Here is a 21,126-nt window from a genome sequence, read left to right on the forward strand (position 1 = left end):
CTATGTCAAAGGGATATCATATTATGTAAAACAACACGTTGAAGCGACAAAAGTCGAGTGTCATTTAAATGATACACACAGTTATGTACTTCAGAAAAGTGAGTGGAGCAGGCACCTATGTTGATAACAACAAGAGATGAAGTAAGTAGGAAAGTGCCAGAAGACAATAGAGAATAAAAATGTCGCGGCGGTGATAGGGGTTTGTACCCGCGATCTTACTGGTACGACAACTCCGCCTGGCCGGGGGAGAGCGTGACAGTTATGTACTGTATGTGGTGAGCAGTATTGACGGGATTGTCAGGGTGGTGAAAAGTCAACAGTTTTAACTTGACTTTTTTGTGTGGCCGTTTGAGCTAAAAGTTGGTGAATATTGCGCTATGTTAATGCTCGAGTTTAAAATAAACCATATGTGACCCATCGTCTCAAAACGGTATTATGTTGGAACGAACCATATGCTTAAAAGCCGAATTAAATGTTAAACTGGTCAGGAATATAAATCGTTGGGAATCGTACGCTAAAAATGGTATCCTTTCTCCTCAATAAAACACAAACTCAACACAAGTTTGATATTTCTGGCTAAAATTCAATTTTCAACATCTTAACCATCCCGACTTAATACCGTTTTGAGACGAAGGGTCACACATCCTAAGGATTTGGTTGAAACCTAAAATAATAATAAAAAGTAATAAAAATGTGATTTGTCAGCGAACAGAAGTAAAAGTTTAGAGTTATCAGCTCTATAAATAAACTCACGTAAGAAATAATTAACACCGCACATGCTTTATCGAAGGTAATCTTTGTATTTTTCTCATTGAGAAGTAGATAATATTATTATTCAATTCTTACAGTATGGTTTTTGGAATCCCGGACCCGTTCCCAATCGCTGCACAAGCCTGTTGTTGTTGTTGTTGATGATGATTGTGATGATGATGCTGCTGCTGATGATGATGATGATGATGGTGGTGGTGATGATGATGATGATGATGATGATGATGATGATGATGATGATGATGATGATGATGTTGGTGGTGGTGGTGATGATGATGATGATGGTGATGATGATGATGATGATGATGATGATGATGATGATGATGATGATGATGATGATGATGATGATGATGATATTGATGAGGATGGTTATTGATGATGATGATGATGACGACGATGATGATGATGATGATGATGATGATGATGATGATGATGATGATGATGATGATGATGATGATGATGATGATGATGATGATAATAAATAATAAGAAGCATATTTATATAGCGCCTTTCGTCGAAACCTCAAAGCGCTTTAAAAATTAAAAAAAAAAACAAAAAAAAAAAAACAAACAATTCAACCAAGGTATCAAAACAATTAAGAGCATAAAAGGGCATCAATACATCATCAATATACATGTCACATACAATACATTTAAAATTCTATTAAGTAAATATTTCCTGAAAAGATGTGTTTTCAGGGCTTTTTTGAAAATGTCTATTGAGCTCGAGAATCTCACAGATTGAGGGAGATCATTCCAAATCGTGGGTCCGAATTTCATAAGGGACCTATCACCAAAATACTTAAGTTTAGTTTTAGGAGATGCTAACAATTTTGAATCGTGGGATCTAAGATTTCTCAGAGGTACGTATGGTTGGAGTAAGTGTTGAATGTAAAGAGGATGACGATGATGATGATGATGATGATGATGATGATGATGATGATGGTGGTGATGATGAAGATGAGGAGGAGGAGGACGACGACGACGATAATGAAGATGGATCTTTAAAAAGGAGATAAAAGTTGTTTTCACAACCCACATACCATCAGCACGGTAACCAATGCAATCCACAGCATGAAATATTTCACATAATACGATTTTCACCAACCACCACCATCCTCATCATAGTCCATTAGCGAGATAAGCCATCAAAACACGGTCTATGCTCACCCACTCCAACCTGAAAATATAAACACAACACTGCCGTGTTCTGGTAAAAAAAACCCCACATATTTAAAAATTTAGCCAGAAAACTCGTCCTTCAAATATCGATCAATTTTAATGGCCCTCGTCTTAGCAAAAACTTTCAAACCTGGGACTTCACCGAAGTCCCAGGTTTGAAATTTTTTGCTAAGACGAGGGCCATTTAAATCGATCGATATTTGAAGGACGAATTTTCTGGCCAAATTTCTAAATATGTGGTTTTCCAGAGTATGGCAGTATAAGCTCTTGCCTCATCTCTTGCCTATCAACTGTCACTGCAGCGTAACCAGTTATCTCCCGTACTTCAGAAAGACTTGTATTTAAAAAATTGAACAGAAAACTCGTCCTTCAAATAATATGGGATGAAGGAAGACCTCGCCAGGTCCCAGGTTTGAGAGCCTTTCCAAATATGAGGGTCATTTAAATAGATCGATATTTAAAGGACGAGTTTTCTGACCAAATTTTTTAATACTCGTCTTTCTAGAGTAGGGGAGATAACTGGTTAAAATCAGCTTTCACGATCAACGTTTTACCTGTATTGACTGCCAATACAGTACCCTGAAGACAATAATGATAAATAATAACAATAATATTATTATAGTATTTCCACAACTTCAACGAGAGGAGTGCGCATACCTTTGTAGTAAATGAATAGTGCATGCGTGTGATGAAAAACACGCCGCTTTCCTTCCACTTTCGCATAAAGCAATGTTGTTCTTGTCTTGATTTAAACACATTTGAAACCAACCATCTCATAATGGTATTAAGTCGGGGCGAAACTCAGTGGCGTGGCATGCTTACAGTATAAGGTGGTGCCAGAATCAAAAGAAGAAAATGAATTACATATGCTATATTTGTAAATATAAAAGAAAGAGAAAAAAAATAAAGAAAAGACTTACTCAAATAAGTAATAGGTGATATACACTATTTCTCAGTTTTAATATTATTTTTTTTAAAAGGCGTAGAATCCATTTTTAAAAGATGGATGCGGAGCCAGGCACCAAATCAACCAATATAGCCACTCCCCTGGCGAAACTAATGTTCGGAAAAGGGGAAGACCACTGGAAGCTTGGAGAAGATCGATGAGAAGAGAGATGACATCCTTCAGTTAGATATGGGGTGAAATCCGGAAGCTGGCAGAAGACAGAAGTCACCGGCGCTCCTTAAAGTCGACCTAACTGTCTCGTTCTACATGTTACATGTTGCTCTTGGTCAGGGACCCTTTGTAAAACGCTTTGATCACGCTTAGTGGATATTGCGCTATATAAAAGCTCAATTTCTTTAAAACATTTTTGTCGATCCTGTTTCTCATAATGCGATCAGTACCGTTGTTGAGGCGAAAAAGAAAACATTTCTTTTTTTTTTTTCCTAAATGGAAGGAATTGCGACTTGAATTACGAGCCACTGCAAGTGCACGATGCCCTCATTACTGTTCGAGATCCGGATGAACTCCAGAAGGCTATTTGCGCGTAAAGTCGCCTGTCATAACAGTTTTTAGCGGTCTAATGAAAAATTGTCAGATGTCATTTCTAGACAATACACCAAATTTGACGAGAGCGTTTTGGCTTGGGTCAATTTCCGATAATAAAGACGGCGAGCGCTGAAAAACATAATCGTGAACCCCGCCTCATAAAGAAGGCGTCTCCAGAAAAAAATCCAAAAAAAAATAAAAATAAATTATTACCAAAATTATTTTCTCGGTTCATGCCTGCGTCAGAATATTACAGACATATGAATGACATAATCAGTCGGATGGTGAAAAGTTTTGAACTGAGATATTGTCAAGTTTTGTTAAAGGTCAATTTTTATCATGTCATAAATGATTAAGTCAACCCTTTTCTGTACATCTTCGGAAAATATCAAAGCTTAATTTCACTTCTAATTTGTTTTACAGCTAGTCAAGTTGAAAAATTTTGAAATTTGAGAAACGTTGCTGGATACCTATCCCATACATCTGACCATAACTTCATGGAAATTCACCCGATTTACTTCAAATAAAGATTAAAATGCTTTGAGGAGCATATTCTTTCAGAAAATGCAAACAAATACAATTCCAATATCAACATCATCACCACCACTACCATCATCATAATCACCTCAACCATCAGCACCGTCTTTAAAACGAGTCATTTGGAAGGGAAATAACTGTATTTTTATACCTACAAAGTAAGAATAAGTACGATTATCTCCCTTCAATTCATCCTCATCAATTGCGAGTACCAAGGGAGATAATAAAAGTACAGTTATGTCTCTTTCTACATGTTTTAAAGAAGATATACAGGCACATAAAAAAGTGAGTATAGCGCTATACCCATAATATGGGCTCAAAGCGCTTTATAATGGATCACAAGACAACAGCAACAAGTGTTAGCCATTACAATTAGTGTTACCTGTAAGGTACTCAATCTACACACGAGTGTGATGAGAGGATGTGAGTAAAAAGCATTTTTAAAAGGATTCTACATTGATGGACCAGGGCATTGCTCAAACCAGGGATTTACAGGTCCAGAAGTCAAAGTCATATCGCAAGACCACAAAAGCACGAACACACATACACACACAAACACACACACACATACACGCACATATATATATATATATATATATATATATATATATATATATATATATATATATACATACAATATATATATATATATATATATACATACATACATATATATATATATATATATATATATATATATATATATATATATATATATATATATATATATATATATATATACGCATATACACACGCATATAAAAACACATAACAACTCATCTCATCTCATGTAGTTCCATATCTGAAGCAGACGTCGGAGGTCATCTTCCGCCAAGCTGATCTATCTCTTGCCAATTCTATTAAAGCAGCGCCACCTTTCTCAGCTTCATCTGTCCAAGTTCTTATCCCTTTCAAATACGTTATTCTTTGTCTTCCTCTTATTCTTTTTCCATTCATCTTTCCAGTCAAGGCGAGTACTTCCAAACCAGGGTGGCGGATAGTGTGTCCTAAAAATTCCATTTGGCGTTTGATGATTTTTGTTATCAGTGATCTTTTTCTGTTTGCCATTTCTAAAATTTCTTCATTTCTTTTCCTTTCCATCCATGACACCCTCATCATTCTTCTGTAAAACCACATTTCCACTGCCTCCAGTCTTTTAACCATGGTCTTGTTTATGGTCCAGCTCTCACAACCATATAGCAGCACAGACAGTACATAGCAATCCAGGACTTTGATTTTTGTTTTCATGCTAATATTCCTGTTTTTCATAATTGTATGCAGCTGGTTGAATGCATTCTTCGCCATACCTATTCTTTTCTTTATTTCACAATCTGATTTTCCATTGGCTGTTACATTGAAGCCTAAATATTTGAAACATTCAACTTGTTGTATTGTTTGTCCTCTGCTTGTTATTACACAGGCTGGTGGGTTATTATTTTTAGATACCGTCATACATTCTGTTTTAGATATATTCAGTTCCAGTCCCATATTTAACAACTACAATACTAAAAAACACAAACATACAAGGAGAGAAAGAAGAACCAAAAAACCAAAGTTCTTCGGAGCTTATAGGCTTAATATGAAGCCTGAGTTAATCTCAGTTTCTTGTAGCGTGAAACGGACAATAGCAATTGTTTGCCACCCTTTGGATAGAACGCTAGTCTATCGCAAATGTACTTTCCACCAGACCTAACCGATTCAGCTCCCCAATAACTTAAAAAAAACCCCAGCAAAACTGATCAAAAATCATTTTCATAAATTATTTTATTGGTAATTATTTAGAAAACGGAAATCCGTGTTGGTGCTTATAAAATAAATAAATAAATAAATAAATAAATAAATCATTCAATCAATCAATCAACGATAATGATGATGATAATAATAGTAATAATAATAATGATAATGATCATAATAATGACAAAACAACGTAACTGCACTATTTGCATGAAGGAGGTCGTGATCACAGTGAAATACTGGCATATAAAATGCATTGTTTTCAAATAAATAAAGAAGTGAATTTAATTATCTGCCTTGTACTGGCAAAACACATTGATGATTTTGTATTTGTCCAATAAACTCTCTTACTTCAATATCTCTCGATCAAAATAAACCCCAGAACGACGCGTACAATTTTACAGGTCTGACATCCGAACGCATTTATAAGCCTAGTTTAACACTGTTGAATGGACAATAATTTGCGCCCTTTTTTGTTGTTGAGATTTCCATTACAACAATGAGCCAATTCTTCTTCTTCTTCTTCTTCTTCTTCTTCTTCTTCTTCTTCTTCTTCTTCTTCTTCTTCTTCTTCTTCTCCATTTCTCCTCCTCCTCCTCCTTCTCCTCCACCAAAGCCACCTCCACCACCACCACCACCTCCTCCTCCTTCTCCTCCTCCACCATCATCTTATCCACCACAACCATGAGCAATGAACCCCACCAATTATTGGGGTTCTGCGAATAAGTGCAAGTCGATCCAGACATTTGTGAGTTTGTGACCCATCGCCTCAAAACGGTATTATGTCGGCATGACTTAGACCTCGAAAAAAAAGACTCTCGATTGAAAATAATAGTCCATCCAAGCCATGAGGCTCATAGAGCCGAAGTTTATCCCGGTTTCTATAGCGTGAAACAGACAATAGCAATTGATTGCTATCCTTTAGATAGGACGCTAGTCTATCACAGAATGAAAATGATAAGAAATATGAACTTTGGGTATTTTTTTCAATGTGAGAGATTGTATCGTCACCATCCTTTAAGAATAGAAAATAAACCAATAGTTTCATAAATGTAACCCCTCGCCTCATAATGGTATTACGTCGGGATGGCTAAGATAGTGAAAATTGAATTTTTACCAGAAATATCAGACTTGGGTTGAATTTATATGTTTTCTTGAAGAGAAAGAATATCATATTTCAGGGTACCAATGCCAATAATTCATATTTTTGACCAGTTTAGCATTAATTTCGGCTTATTAGCATCTGGTTCATCCCGTCTTAATACCGTTTTGACACGATTGGTCATAAAATATGTCGCTAACAATTCGAATTGTCATATACTTTGTGTTGTATATTTTAAAAGAGTCATTTTTACTCCCTTATAATTTACTATACAGTTTATTGACTCGTTTAGGCACCTCTAGATTTTTTGTATTTTTGCCGACACCTTTGAATGCTTGATGTCATATCAGGTAAGCAAATGTGAGACAACCTCTCAAAACGGTATTAAGTCGGGATGATCAAGATTCTGAAAACTGAATTTGTAGCCAGAAAAACTAGACTTGCGTTGAGATTATATGCTTTATTAGGGAGAATGAATATCATATCTTAGAGTGCTAAATACCAATAATTCATATTTTTGACCAGTTCAGCTTTAATTTGACTTTTTATCATCTTGTTCATCCAGATATAATACCGTTTTGAAACGTTGGGTCACATATACAGTTTGATTTGAACCACGTTCATTTTGAATAGATTAAAATGGGGTTTGATCGACGTGCACTTATTTGCAGGTCTGATAACCCGATTCTTTATGGGCTCATTGTTGTAATTGAAATGTAAAAAAAAAAAAATGACGCAAAATATTGTTCATTCCAACAACGTTAAATGTTAAACTAGGCCTAAAATAAGTGGGTTCAGATTTCAGACCTGGATATGTACACGTCAATTTTGATGAATTATGAAACACAGGATCGTGATCAACGGTTTATAAATAATTGTGATTGAGGAATGCACCAGGACACATGGATTAATAAAAAAAATACCCCATCTTATTTAAACTCTAAAAAGAAACCTTGAAATTTTATAGTGCGCGATATCCGCGTACCGTGCTCAAAGCGCTTTATAAAGGGGTCCCTGACCAACAGCAACATGCAACATGTAGAACGAGACATGACGCCTGTTAGGCGATATAACATGTTTTTTTTTCAACAGAGACAACGCTGTTCACGTCCAGGTACTCATTTTACACCTGAATACGGTGTGAGAATGTGAGTAAAGAGCCTTTTCCAAGGACTCAACTATGCGCCGAGCGAGGCTCGAACTCAGGACCTTCCGATCCGAAAGCAAGACCACATAGCCGCACAACTCTAGGGGTCTATGGAGCTGGTGTGAATAAATCAATGAGTCTCTATCAATATTCATTTCCGTAACATTTGATATAAAATTACATTGTTATTATAAGTTAATTTGAAGGTGTGCGGGGAAAGTTTAGTGTTTATAAATTTCTTGTGTGCGTGTGTGTGTGTGTGTGTGTGTGTGTGTGTGTTTGTCGGATGTTAGAAGAGCTGTCCTCTGCGGCTGAGCCCTGGGAAATTCTAGTCATCCCTTGGAATAGACCGACCTTAATGACAAATTATGCGGCTATGTCGTCTTATGGTATAACACTCGCTTTCTGATCGGAAGGTCCTGGGTTCGAGCCTCGCTCGGCGCGTTGTTGAGTCCTTGGAAAAGGCTCTTTACTCACATTCTCTCACCGTACTCAGGTGTAAAATGAGTACCTTTTCGCAACGCATCATAAGATCCCCTTGCCTTGGCATTCCACGAAGAAATATAGATAATCCATCAAACAGGTTTCTGATGTCAGCAAGAATCACCCATGTTGTACAAGTGAGCAAATTGCGGGGGGGGGGGGGTAATAATCTTGCCCAAGGAAAATAACGAAAGTGCCCAAACCGGACTCGAACCCGGAACCTTCCGAATCACTTTGCAATGCCTTAACCACTCGGCCACTTCCCCCCCTCAAAGCGATTTATAAGCCAACATCAACACTTAACATGTAGGACGACACATGATGCCTTTTAGGCTATATTATTTCAATTTTTTATCACGGGCAGAAACCACGCTGTTAACGGCCAGGTATTTATTTCACACCTGAGTACCGTGAGAAAATATTCGCTTTTTTAAAAAGAGCCTTTTCCAAGGACTCGACTATGTGCTGAGCGAGGCTCGAACCTAGGACCTTCCTATCCAAAAGCGAGTGTCATACCACTAAACCACATTGCCTCATAAACTCTGAACTTTTCCATACCTTTTCAAATTAACTTAATCCTTCCATATAGAATACCCCCCCCCCCCCCCCCCCCAAACAAACAAACAAACAAACAAATCTTCATTTGGATAATGTTTGTGTCAAATAGTACGAAAATGGCCTCTCTTAGTACACAGCCTAATTCATAAACAATGAAAAGTTAATACAGTATGTGTAACAAAACGTTAATATAATACATACAGCACAGATGGGGATGAATTATTTTGGAACCACAAATTGGGGGTAAGGATGAAAGGGAGGGGGCGAGGAGGAGAGGGGTGAGTAGAGGAGAAGGGTTGGGGGGGGGGGTGGATTGTGAACAATAAATACTGTATCTACAATTTTTGTTGTGTTTACATTGAGATCATTGATTAGGTCATTTTAAGTATGTGTAAAACGCATAGTACATGGTATTTATTTAGGATTGAATGTTCTAGATAAATGCTTTAAACGATAATCGTAATACTAATAATGTGAATGATGATGATGACGATGATGATGATGATGGTGATGATGATGATGATAATGATGATGATAATGATGATAATAATATTAATGATAGTAATAATAATAATAATAATAATAATAATAATAATAATGATGATGATGATGATGATGATGATGATGATGATGATGATGATGATGATGATGATGATGATGATGATGATAACATTAATTTTAATGATGATGGTTATAACAATAATAACGATCATTAACAGTAACACGTCTATCAAACAAGTTGTCACGGAAGGGTGGAATGAGCAAAAATCACAACAGATTATCATTCAAAACATTAAAGTATACACGAATCATAACATCAAAATGGAAAACATAGCCTCATAAACTCTGAAATTTTCCAACCCCCCCCCCCCCCTCTCTCTCTCTCTCTCTCTCTCCCTCTCTCTCTCCCCCCCTCTCTCTCTCTCTCTCGCTGCTCTCTGTGTCTTTCTTGTTAAAACATCCTTAGTGTACCAAATTGTCTTTCCAATCAACCACGGAGGACATGTCGTCATACATCTATTATATAAATATTATATATCATGAATACAGAGTAATTCAATTCATACTCAGGTCCTCAGGCATCACAATATATACACACACACATATATATATATATATATATATATATATATATATATATATATATATATATATATATATATATATACATATATATATACATATATATATATATATATATATATATATATATATATATATATATATATATATATATATATAATATAATATACATATATACATATACATTTACATATACAGAATAAGGTTTGGAAAGTTTAAAATTGATAGTTTGCTCATAATATATATATATATATATATATATATATATATATATATATATATATATATATATATATATTCATGACATGTGTTCGTTGTTAATGAGGTACGAAGGTGTGTTGGAAATTTGCCGAATTAGGAAAACACAGAACACACTCTCCAATCTTAGTACATTATTATAACCCGCGTTGAGAACAATAATAGGGTATGGAGAAGTGCCAGATGAAGACAGAGAATAAAACGTCACGGTGTCAGCACCAAACTCAGGATCCAATGGGGTTGATCTATATCATCTTTCCATGTGCTCGAGGTCATTGGTCACATTGTAAAATGTGCTCAAAGTGACCCACATTGTGAAGTGTTCACAGCTTTCGAACTATCCATTATCACGATCGGTCATTTTGTTCAGCTTGACACATGTGTATGTTTACAATTGGATTCAGTAGTCTGATGTCACGCGCCCGGCAACGGCGGCCATCTTGGTTCTAAACAAAGAAAATCATTACTTTTTATTCTTCTTGCTGGCTAGAACTTTTCATTCCCTTTTTATATGCCTTGTGATCAGAATGTGTAAAAGTCAAAACATGATCAAATTGGTGGGGTTTTTTTTCCTCTGGATACGCGTTTAAGCTCGCCGGATAAATATTTCATACGGCGTCCGCCATTGTTCCGATAGTTTAGAGCCAGTGTTACTAAGTTACCATACGTCATTAGGAAGGAAGTGACGTTACGACTATTGAAGACTATTACAACTTTCATAAACAAAGCAGCGTGTTTACATTTATTAAGAAATATCCAATCCTTTGACAGCAATATATCATGTGATCGATGACCAGGTTGGACGAATACCTGAATTGACACGACACCCTTCGCCTGGCCGAGAGAGAGAGAGAGAGAGAGAGAGAGAGAGAGAGAGAGAGAGAGAGCACAGCGAGCAGTCACACAACCGACTGAGCTATCCAGCCACTGGGATCCTGAGTTTGGCACTGACCCCGTGACTTTTATTCTCCGTTTTCATCATCTGGCACTTCTCAATACCATATTTTTCTCATCATTATTGATACAAGTGCCTGCTTCACAATTTTTCTGAGTATTATTTTTTAAATAGCTGTTATATAGCGCGATATCCACTAATCGAGCTCAAAGCGCTTTGCAAGGGGTCCCTGACCAACAGCAACATGTAACATGGAGAGCGAGACATGACGCCTGTTATTAAAATATTTTTTCCGACATAGACAACGATGTTAACGGCCAGGTACTCATTTGACACCAGAGTACGGTGAGAGAATGTGAGTAAAGAGCCTCAACTATGTGCCGAGCGAGGCTCGAACCCAGGACCTTCCGATCAGAAAGCGAGTGTCAAACCACAAGAACACATAGCCGCATCCATCCATCCATCCATACATACATACATCCATCCATCCATACAAACATGCATGCATGCATGCATACATACATACATCCATAAATACATACATACATACATACATACATACATACATACATACATACATACATACATACATACATACATACATACATACATACATACATACATACATACATACATACATACATACATACATACATACACATATGACCCACTGTCTCAACGTGATAATATGTCTTGATGGACCAGGTACTGAATATTGAGTTTACAGCCACAAATATGACATTGATTTCTATTCGCTATTTCTTTTTTCTTAGTCCTTCAAAGCCATGAACCCAAATCTCATATCTTCCACAGTAAATTAAAATGTTCAGCTTCTGAATCACCGTCCGGCTATGTGGTCTTGTGGTACGACACTCGCTTTCGGATCGGAAGGGTCCTGAGTTCGAGTCTCGCTCGCTCGGCGCACAGCTGAGTCCTTGTACAAGGTTATTTACTCACATTCTCTCACCGTACTAAGGAGTAAAATGAGAGTCTGGCCGTTAACTACGTTGTCTCCGTCGGAAAAAAATATTGTAATATCGCCTCACAGGCATCATGCCTCCTTCTATATTATGTTACGTGTTGCTGTTGATCAGGGACCCTTTGTAAAGCGCTTTGAGCACGATTAGTGAATATTGCACTATATAAAAGCTGAAGGTTTAAAAAAATATATCTATAATACTATTTTGAAGGGATGGTCACATATTGAAGTAGGCAAAGGTTCAATCATAAACTACGTTTACAAATTGAGTATTTCATTTGGAGTGGCAGAAAGCTTCGACTGTAGAACTACCCTCTCCAGGCCAGGCGGAGTTGTCGTACCTGTAAGGTCGCGGGTTCAAGCCCCTAACGCCACGAAGTTGTTTTTTTTTAATTCTCTATTCTATATCTTCCGGCACTTCTCTACTCATTTCATTTTTTGTGTTATTAATTCATTTAGACATTTTGTTTTTGTTTGTTTTTAAGGGTTTTACGGCACTTGCAACACATTAAGGTCATATCAGCGCCAGTAAAAAGGAAGAAAATGGGGTAGTAATAAGTTCTAGAATTACAATTAAAGCACCCAAGAAAAGGTAAGACAAAGGGGATTGGTTCAAATAAACAGGTGTAGATTCCAAGAGCAAACTATCAAAGTACTCAAAGGACCTAAAGCGGACCACAGACTTCATAGCAGATATCGGACTGCAGCCATAGATGTCCTTCAGAGGAACGAAGAAGAAGAAGAAGAAGATATTTACAATTCTACGTACGTGAGATGTGGTGGCAATGTTTTGAAAAATGGAATATACATGAACTTAATGGCGTATATAAACAATTTAACTTACTTGATATAATTCTAATACTCATAAATTGGTTTAATCGTATTATGTATTCTGACAAAATGCTTCAAACGTAAAAGGTTAGACGTTTAGTCCTAGCTTCAATCAATATAATAATATGGAAGGCAAAATATGAAGTTATTCTAAAAAGAGGGGTGGAAAAGAACAAAATGTGGTAATTTGTTTATAGGTAATGGGGCGGAAAATGAATGACGTTATAATTCGTTGTTTGATCACATTGATAAGTTTCGATGATAATGATTATGATGATGATGGTGATGATGATGATGGTGGCGGTGGTGGTGATGATGATGATGATGATGATGATGATGATGATGATGATGATGATGGTGATGATGATGATGGTGGCGGTGATGATGATGATGATGATGATGATGATGATGATGATGATGATGATGATGACGATGATTATGATGGCGGTGATGATGATCAAGATAATATACACTTGCAATGGACATCTTCTCACCCACCCTTAAAAGAAGGGATCTAATCTCGGACATGGATAGCCAGAGAGGACGAGAGTGCGAAGACATACTTTGTGCTTGAACCTCATGAAATCACAGCTCCGAATTTTTAAAAATGTCACAAGTTGGCCAGTTTTTCCAATGCAAAAAAATAATGATAAAATGAAATAAAATAAAATATCGGGTGTGAAGTAAATATTTTGAAAATTGCTGCATTTTGATTAGGTGAAAAAAAGAAGTGACAAAAAAGCGTTTTGGTGGCCATTTATGTAAACTTGCATTTCTGGTGAAAGAACTGCTCCAGTGGGACATTCTGTATTCTGCCGTACTCTGGAAAAAATCCATTTTTAAAATTTGGCCAGAAAACTCGTCCTTCAAATATCGATCGATTTATATGACTCTCGTCTCGGCAAAAACTCTCAAACCTGGGACTTCGAGACGTCTGTCTTAATCCCAGATTTGAGAGTTTTGGCCAGGATGAGGATCATTTAAATCGATCGATATTTGAAGGACGACTTTTCTGGCCAAATTTTAAAATATGGATTTTTCTAGAGTTTGGCAGTGTTGTTTTAGGAACCCATTTATTTAACCAGTTAACTACCGTCCTCTGAAAAGAATCTTATTTTAAAATTTGGGGAAAAAAACTCGCCTTTCAAATATCGATCGATTTATATAACTCTCATCTTGGCAAAAACTCTCAAACCTGGGATTACACGAAGTCTTTCTTAATCCCAGTGTTGAAAGTTTTTGCCAAGATGGGGGTCATTTAAATCGATGGATATTTGAAGGACGAATTTTATGGCCAAATTTTTAAATACGAGCTTTTCCAGAACACGCCAGTTATCTGGCTAAAGGTGTGTATGGGTCCTGGTTGATTTAACTCACTCAACCCTAACACCGACTATAGTTTACCTGGGTTACTTTTACCCCTTGCCTATTTATTACATTTTTCTGACACAAATTATAGGCGTAGTATCAAAATTAATGTGTTTAATTTTTCCATGTTAATGATAGTTGAATAAAACTATCTATATACATGTTCATTTTTAATACATTTTTTCCAATTTTGAAAAGTAGCAAAAATCTCTAGGATTGAGTGAGTTAATGCATAGTTTGTTTGTATTTTGTCATATCAAAGACGTATCAAAGACGTATCAAAGACGTATCAAAGACGTATCAAATCAAAGACGCATGCATACGATTTACTGTCTCGCCTATCCCTTGACAAAGACGAGAACTGAAAGACTTCGGGTTTTCAAAAAACTTCTAAGTTTAAATTTTGCGTAAGTTGTGGAACATTCCAGACGACAAAATTATTCTTTGATGAATTTAGAATGGTATTTTTGTACTTAAGCTATGATAAATATTAGGTGAATGTGTGTTCGATTGTGTCCCTTTGATGTGACAAACAAAATGGACACTTAATCCTCTCCTTACCAACCATAGAAAAATCGTCCCATTCGTTACGATACGACCAATATTTTTCTCATTCAGATTTCTTTTGTACATCACGAAAAAAAAAATGAAATATAATATTTTTTTATGGTTGTGAGAACTTAATTTTCTTCTCTAAAGCTTGTTATGAGGAGCAAAATTATGTACATCATGCACTTATTCCTTTTGAGTTAGAGTTTTAAAAATCAAATTTTGTATGAGATGTCTGGGAAAATCCGGAAATGGTCGGCAAGGAGAGAGTTAAATGAGGGCAATTCACACAGAAACGACATTTCAAATGGATATTCGTGGTTTTTACGAATGGATAAAACTCACAAAACACACAGAAAAAACGCCACAACAGATAAATGCCAGCCCCGTATAGGTTTGGTCTTTGTAACTAGTACTTAATAACTGATCAAAGGAGTGAATCCGGCAACAAACGAATTCACTCAATAAAGTAGGTAGTGCCATGCCCCGATATGCCAGATGATGGTGTCGCCACTGAAAATATTATTGTTGAATGATTTTTCTAATGTAACCCCAAAAACTGTGATTTTTTTAGAAATCTCAAAATATAAGCGGCAATCTGTTTTTGAAAAAACATGAAATTAGGAAGTTATAGCCTGAAACTGACCAAACAATGACGTCAAAAGACAAGTCTTTGGCCACAAAAGTAAACAAATGGTAAGTTGTATTAATAGGAAAACTAATAGAATCAATTGTTTCCTTGAGCTCTACTAACGACAACTCACTTTGCGCTGCACAAACCTTAAAAATGACGTCAAACTGTAAGTCCGAGAGGGTTCTAGTGTCAGGCTATATGTTAACGATGGCTGCGCTAGAACCTCTAGGGCTTACAGTTTGACGTTATTTTTAAAGGTTTGTGCAGCGTCTAGTCAGTTGTCGTTAGTAGAACTCAAGGAAACAAGTGCTTCCATTGGTTGAACTATTGAATACAACTCACGATTTGCTTCCTATTACGGACAAAGACTTGTCTTTTGACTTAACTGTTTTGGTCAGTGCCAGGCAAAAAGTTCACGATGGCCACGGATGAGAACAGAAGACTGCAATGGACTGGTACATGATCGAAGAGAATGGAGAACCGTTTTCAGTCGACCTTTTATGAGATGATGACATAGGAAGTACGTAATTATGTAAGTACACCTCCCAATGAGTTCAACGATGTTCTAATTATTGTGTTTGATCACGTGATAGTATTCAAGACCATGGCGAGACGACATCAAGAGCTCGACTGGGATGACAACAGAAGACTGCAATGGCCTTTTTTAAGGGTTTTACGGCGCTTGCAACACATTTAGGTTATATCAGCGCCAGTAAAAAGGAAGAAAATGGGATAGTAAAAAGTTCTAGAATTACAATTAAAGCACCCAAGAAAAAGTAAGACAGGGAACTGGGAACAAATAGGGATCAGATGTAGATTCCAAGAGCATACCACCAATGCACTTGGTTTGAGATCACCTATAAGACTCATCCAGACACAAGCACAAAATCCAACAACGAAGAATACACTCAAATGCTTGCATTATACATTAAGAATAAAAAATATAATAACACATAACAGAGAGACGATTTACAAGGAAAAAAATATCATCTCCCAAAACAATAACTATGCATTTGACTGTTTCCCTCCCAGCTCGGACTCCGGCCAGGGTCGGGACAAAACCAAGCAATCTCACACCAAGACAAAGACAGAAAGCAAGTTGGAAAACAGATATAAGGGGATAGAAGACACGATAAGTACCTCCCTGCCCACTGTGGAGGTAGGGAACCCCACCCAGCTGCAATGGACTGGTACAAGATCGGGGAGAAAGGAGATCTTAATTAGAAGTAATTAGGTAAGTACACATCACAAGGCGTTCAACGACGTTCTAATTATTGTTTGATCACATGATAGTATTGAGGTAAAGAACTGAACAAGTGTGTATGAAGGTGCCAGGCAAAGCAAGAAAGAAAAATAGAAGAAAAAAAATTCCCAAAAAATTAGTCGAGGTTCGATCCCCAGTTTTTTGGGATGTATTTTTTTTTCTTGTATTTTTCTTTCCTGCTTTGTCTGGCACCTTTCATATACACTTGTTCTGTTCTTCATCTTACACCGGTGCCTGCTCCTTAACCCTAATCGTACGACGTGTTTTTACCCCTTAATCGTACGTCGGAGGAGCCTTCTGTTAGGCCATGGCAATAATAAAAAATAATCCCTATTCGTACGTCAGGGGAAATTTTTTTACACCCTTGACAATACATAGTAAAACATAGAACTATTAATTTATTAATTTGATAGTATTGAGATAGAGCCTAGGTGCATATACAATCAGGTCCGATAACAGAACACACTTATGGACTTCATTTGTGACCCAACTTCTCAAAACGGTATTAAGTCGGGATGATTAAGATGCTGAAAACTGAATTTGTAGCCAGAAATATCAGACTTGCATTGAGTTTATATGATTTATTGAGGAGAATGAATATCATATTTTAGAGTGCTAAATACCTATAATTCATATTTTTGACCAGTTCAGCTTTAATTTGACTTTTTAGCATCTGGCTCATCCCGACATAATACCGTTTTGAAACGCTGGGTTACATTTAACATTGTTTTAATGGACAATTAATGGTGTACGGTATTTTAGAATATTTCCATGACAACAATGAGCCCATAACAAATTGGTAAATCAGACGTGCAAATTGGTACACGTCGGATTGAGTGCACGGAGGAGTGTGTAACAAAAGACATTCAATGTGTAATGTACGTTACACTCATTACATCATTATTCTATAACCCTTCTAATATGTCACCTACTGCGCCAAAAACGGTATTAAGTCGGGGTCATTTAGATGCTAAAGATATAATTTAAAAATTTTTTAAAAATAAGATTTAGGTTAAGTCTTTGATTGATTTCATTGAGGAGAAAAATTGCTTGATAATTGATTGCAATATCGCTTAAAAGGCGTCATGTCTCGTCCTACACGTTAAGTGTTGCTGTTGGCGTGGGATTCCTAGTGCATCGCTTTGAACACGTTTTGTAGAGTTATTAGGCCCATACTAGACTCATCACAACACGACCAAACAGCCAGCACCCAGCAAAATCAAGAACCATCTCTTCCAAGACACCTCCATACCAACAAAGACATCTCTCAGCTAAAACTACTGGCAAAGGACAGAGAGAAATGGAGAACCATCTCTATAGAAATCGTTAGATCCACTTGAACAAAAACAGTTCACGGCAAGCGCCATTAGGACTGAGATGCCTTATTATATATATTAGGCCCATGGAGAATGGAGACGCAGATTGTCTTGGTTTCTATAACGTGAAACAGACAATAGCAATTGCGTGTTGACTGTTGGAGGGGACGCTAGGCTAATGCAAAGCACTTCCCGCCAGATCTATTAGACCCAGCTACCTAATCACAGGTTGAGGAGTAGAAACAAAAATCTCGACTGCATCCTCTGTCCCTTTGCTTGTGAAAGCGAGTGCTCTACCAACTAAACTATTGGGTTCCCCATCGTTTTTGGTGTAATTTATAGATGTTCTAGTTTTTTTTAAAATTAAAGTTTCATAAAGAGAGCGGAAACTAGAACTTTAAGTTTCTGTGAATTTTAGCTATAAAATTAGAATTTTATGTTTCTGGGAATTTCAGCTTTAAAATTAGAACTTTATGTTTCTGGGAATTCCATCTTTATAATTAGAACTTTATGTTTCTGGGAATTCTAGCTTTAAAATTCTCTTTTTTGTTTGTTGTTGGCATCTAGCTCACCCCGACATAATACCGAATTGAGGCTGTGGGTCATATATGATTCTTTGGTGCTAAGACGTGTCTAGAACATTCGGCAAGTATTTGTTATTCCTATCGTTATCGTCACCATCATCGTCGTCATCATCGTCGTCGTCGAGGTAAGATGGCCGCATGCTTTGATGAGACTGCTGCGACTGTTGGGATTGTTGCGAGATTCGATGTTGTTGTTGTTGTTGTTGTTGTTGTTGATGAGGATGATGATGATGATGTGTTGTTGGTGGTGTTGACTGGAATGATGTCTGTTGCTGCTGCTGCTGTAGTTGTTGTTGTTGTTGTTGTTGTTGTTGATGTTGATGGCTTTGTTGATTAACGAGAATGTTGAGTAGAACGAGCGCTTGGTCGATTTTCATGCTCATTTTGTTGACCTAGATTTGAAAGAATAAAAATATAATTTCAATTTATGAAAGAATTTATATATATATATATTATATAAATATAACGCTCGATAACAACGTTGTAGAAGTCAAACTATCTTAATTATCTTTCAAATGTTTATAAATAGCTCCTTTTATACTAAAGTTGAGCACTATTATTTCATGGTTTTTGTTTTATAATTTATATATATATATGATATATTATATATATATATATATATATATATATATATATATATATATTAGTGTGTGTTTGTGTGTGTGTGTGTGTGTGTGTGTGTAAAGTATAATGAATAGTATATATGGTATGTATATTTTATTTATTTATTTATTTTATAAGCGCTTTGAAGTTTCGACGAAAGGCGCTATAGAAAACTTATTATTATTATTATTATATTATTATTAATTATTATTTATTATAATATTATTATTGTTTTATATTATTATTATATATTATTATTATTATTATTTATTATTATTTATTATTATTTATTTTATTTATTTATTATTTATTATCTATTATTATTTATTTATTTAATGTAATTAATGTATATCTATCCATAATTTATTATTTATTTATTTATTTATTTAATTATCAATTATTTTATATTATTATTATAGTTTATTTCCATATATTTTTATTTATTGTCAGTTTCGTATTTGTTTCGTCTGTTTTATTTGTGTTTTTTGATTGTTTTTGGTAGCTTTTTAAATTATTTTTTTTTTGCCACTAACCTGGTGCTCCATATTGGACACCCTTGAACAAAGCGTCAGTTTTTCTTTGTCCTTGACATTGCCGGTGTACATGGGTTTCCCGATGGTCTGATCAAGTCTGAATCGATGGAGAAAAAATTTAGAGTTATAAATAGTTTGCGCTTGATTACCATCAAGAAGTATAGATAGAACGAAGCTGACGTCACTCAGGCCTTTATTATTGTATCTTGCCATCCATGTTATGAGTAATTGGATACAATAGTCTGATGTCACGTCGCCCAGCAACGGCGGCCATCGTGGTTCTAAACAAAGAAAATCTGTACTTTTTATTCTTCATGCTGGCTAGAACTTTTCATATGTCTTTTGAGCAGAATATGTAAAAGTCAAAACATGATCAGATTTATAATGATTTTTTTTCCTCTGGATACGCTTTTATGCTCGTCGGAGAAATATTTCATAAGGATGTCCGCCAATATTCCGATACTGTAGAGCCAGTTACTAAGTTGAAGCGTATTCTCACATAACTGTATTAACCAAAAAGTTCATGGTTACACATAGTTTTGTGTGTTGATCCGTTATACTTCCGGATGGCAATGTTATGAGTTTCTTAGCCAAGCGCATACTATCTATTGATATGATACTGGTTTGAGAGGTCATATTTAAGGTGCTCTGTTTCTCAAGTGTACTGATGCTGTGCGATTAAGAAAAATACTCACAAGTTCTGCTCGCCAGACCAATTGTACCAACCCACAAAACTTTAATATTATATAACCTTCAACGATTACAGTCTTGTTGGGAGAGTTTACTGAGAACTAATCACCCGACTGGCGGTCAAAATCAGTAACTGTGTTAATCGACGTCAGCTTAATTCATTGTTTAATGTAGGCATATATATTATGATTATAACATATATATAATATATATATATATATATATAATATATATATATGTGTGTGTGTGTGTCGGTGTGTGTGTATATATATATATATATATATATATATATATATATATATATATTGACTATAACATATATATTATGATTAATACATATATATATATAATAATATATATATAATATTATAATATTATATATATATATATATATATTATGATTATAACAAATCATATTGTAAGAGAGTTAGCTTACAGCAAGTGGGTTTAATGAGTTCACGGTGCTTGTATATCAGTTATACTTGGTCATTATATGGAGAACTAGAAAATTACTTTCTTTGATCGGTGTTACTTGGT

The 21,126-nt window shown here is 35.8% G+C and overlaps 1 protein-coding gene across 3 annotated transcripts in view; it reads right to left on the reverse strand.

Annotated features, from left to right (window-relative positions):
- Positions 1 to 12,679: 12,679 nt before the first annotated feature.
- LOC144967535 (potassium voltage-gated channel subfamily KQT member 1-like) overlaps positions 12,680 to 21,126 on the reverse strand; it is a 192,025-nt gene continuing 183,578 nt past the window's right edge. For 2 of the 3 annotated variants that reach the window (XM_078904920.1, XM_078904921.1), the window contains 2 exons: positions 19,900 to 19,996; positions 15,910 to 19,155 (listed from right to left, as the gene is read on the reverse strand). In XM_078904920.1, coding sequence (XP_078761046.1) covers positions 18,802 to 19,155; positions 19,900 to 19,996 — 451 coding nt within the window. In that variant the 3' untranslated portion in view covers positions 15,910 to 18,801. Of the gene's footprint in view, positions 19,156 to 19,899; positions 19,997 to 21,126 lie in introns of all 3 variants that reach the window. The other variant, XM_078904922.1, reaches the window with a different exon arrangement.

The sequence above is a fragment of the Berghia stephanieae genome, chromosome 3 (assembly GCF_034508935.2).
Source record: "Berghia stephanieae isolate SIO BIC M18660-M18661 chromosome 3, UCSD_Bste_1.3, whole genome shotgun sequence".
In the NCBI taxonomy this organism is placed as follows: domain Eukaryota; kingdom Metazoa; phylum Mollusca; class Gastropoda; order Nudibranchia; family Aeolidiidae; genus Berghia; species Berghia stephanieae.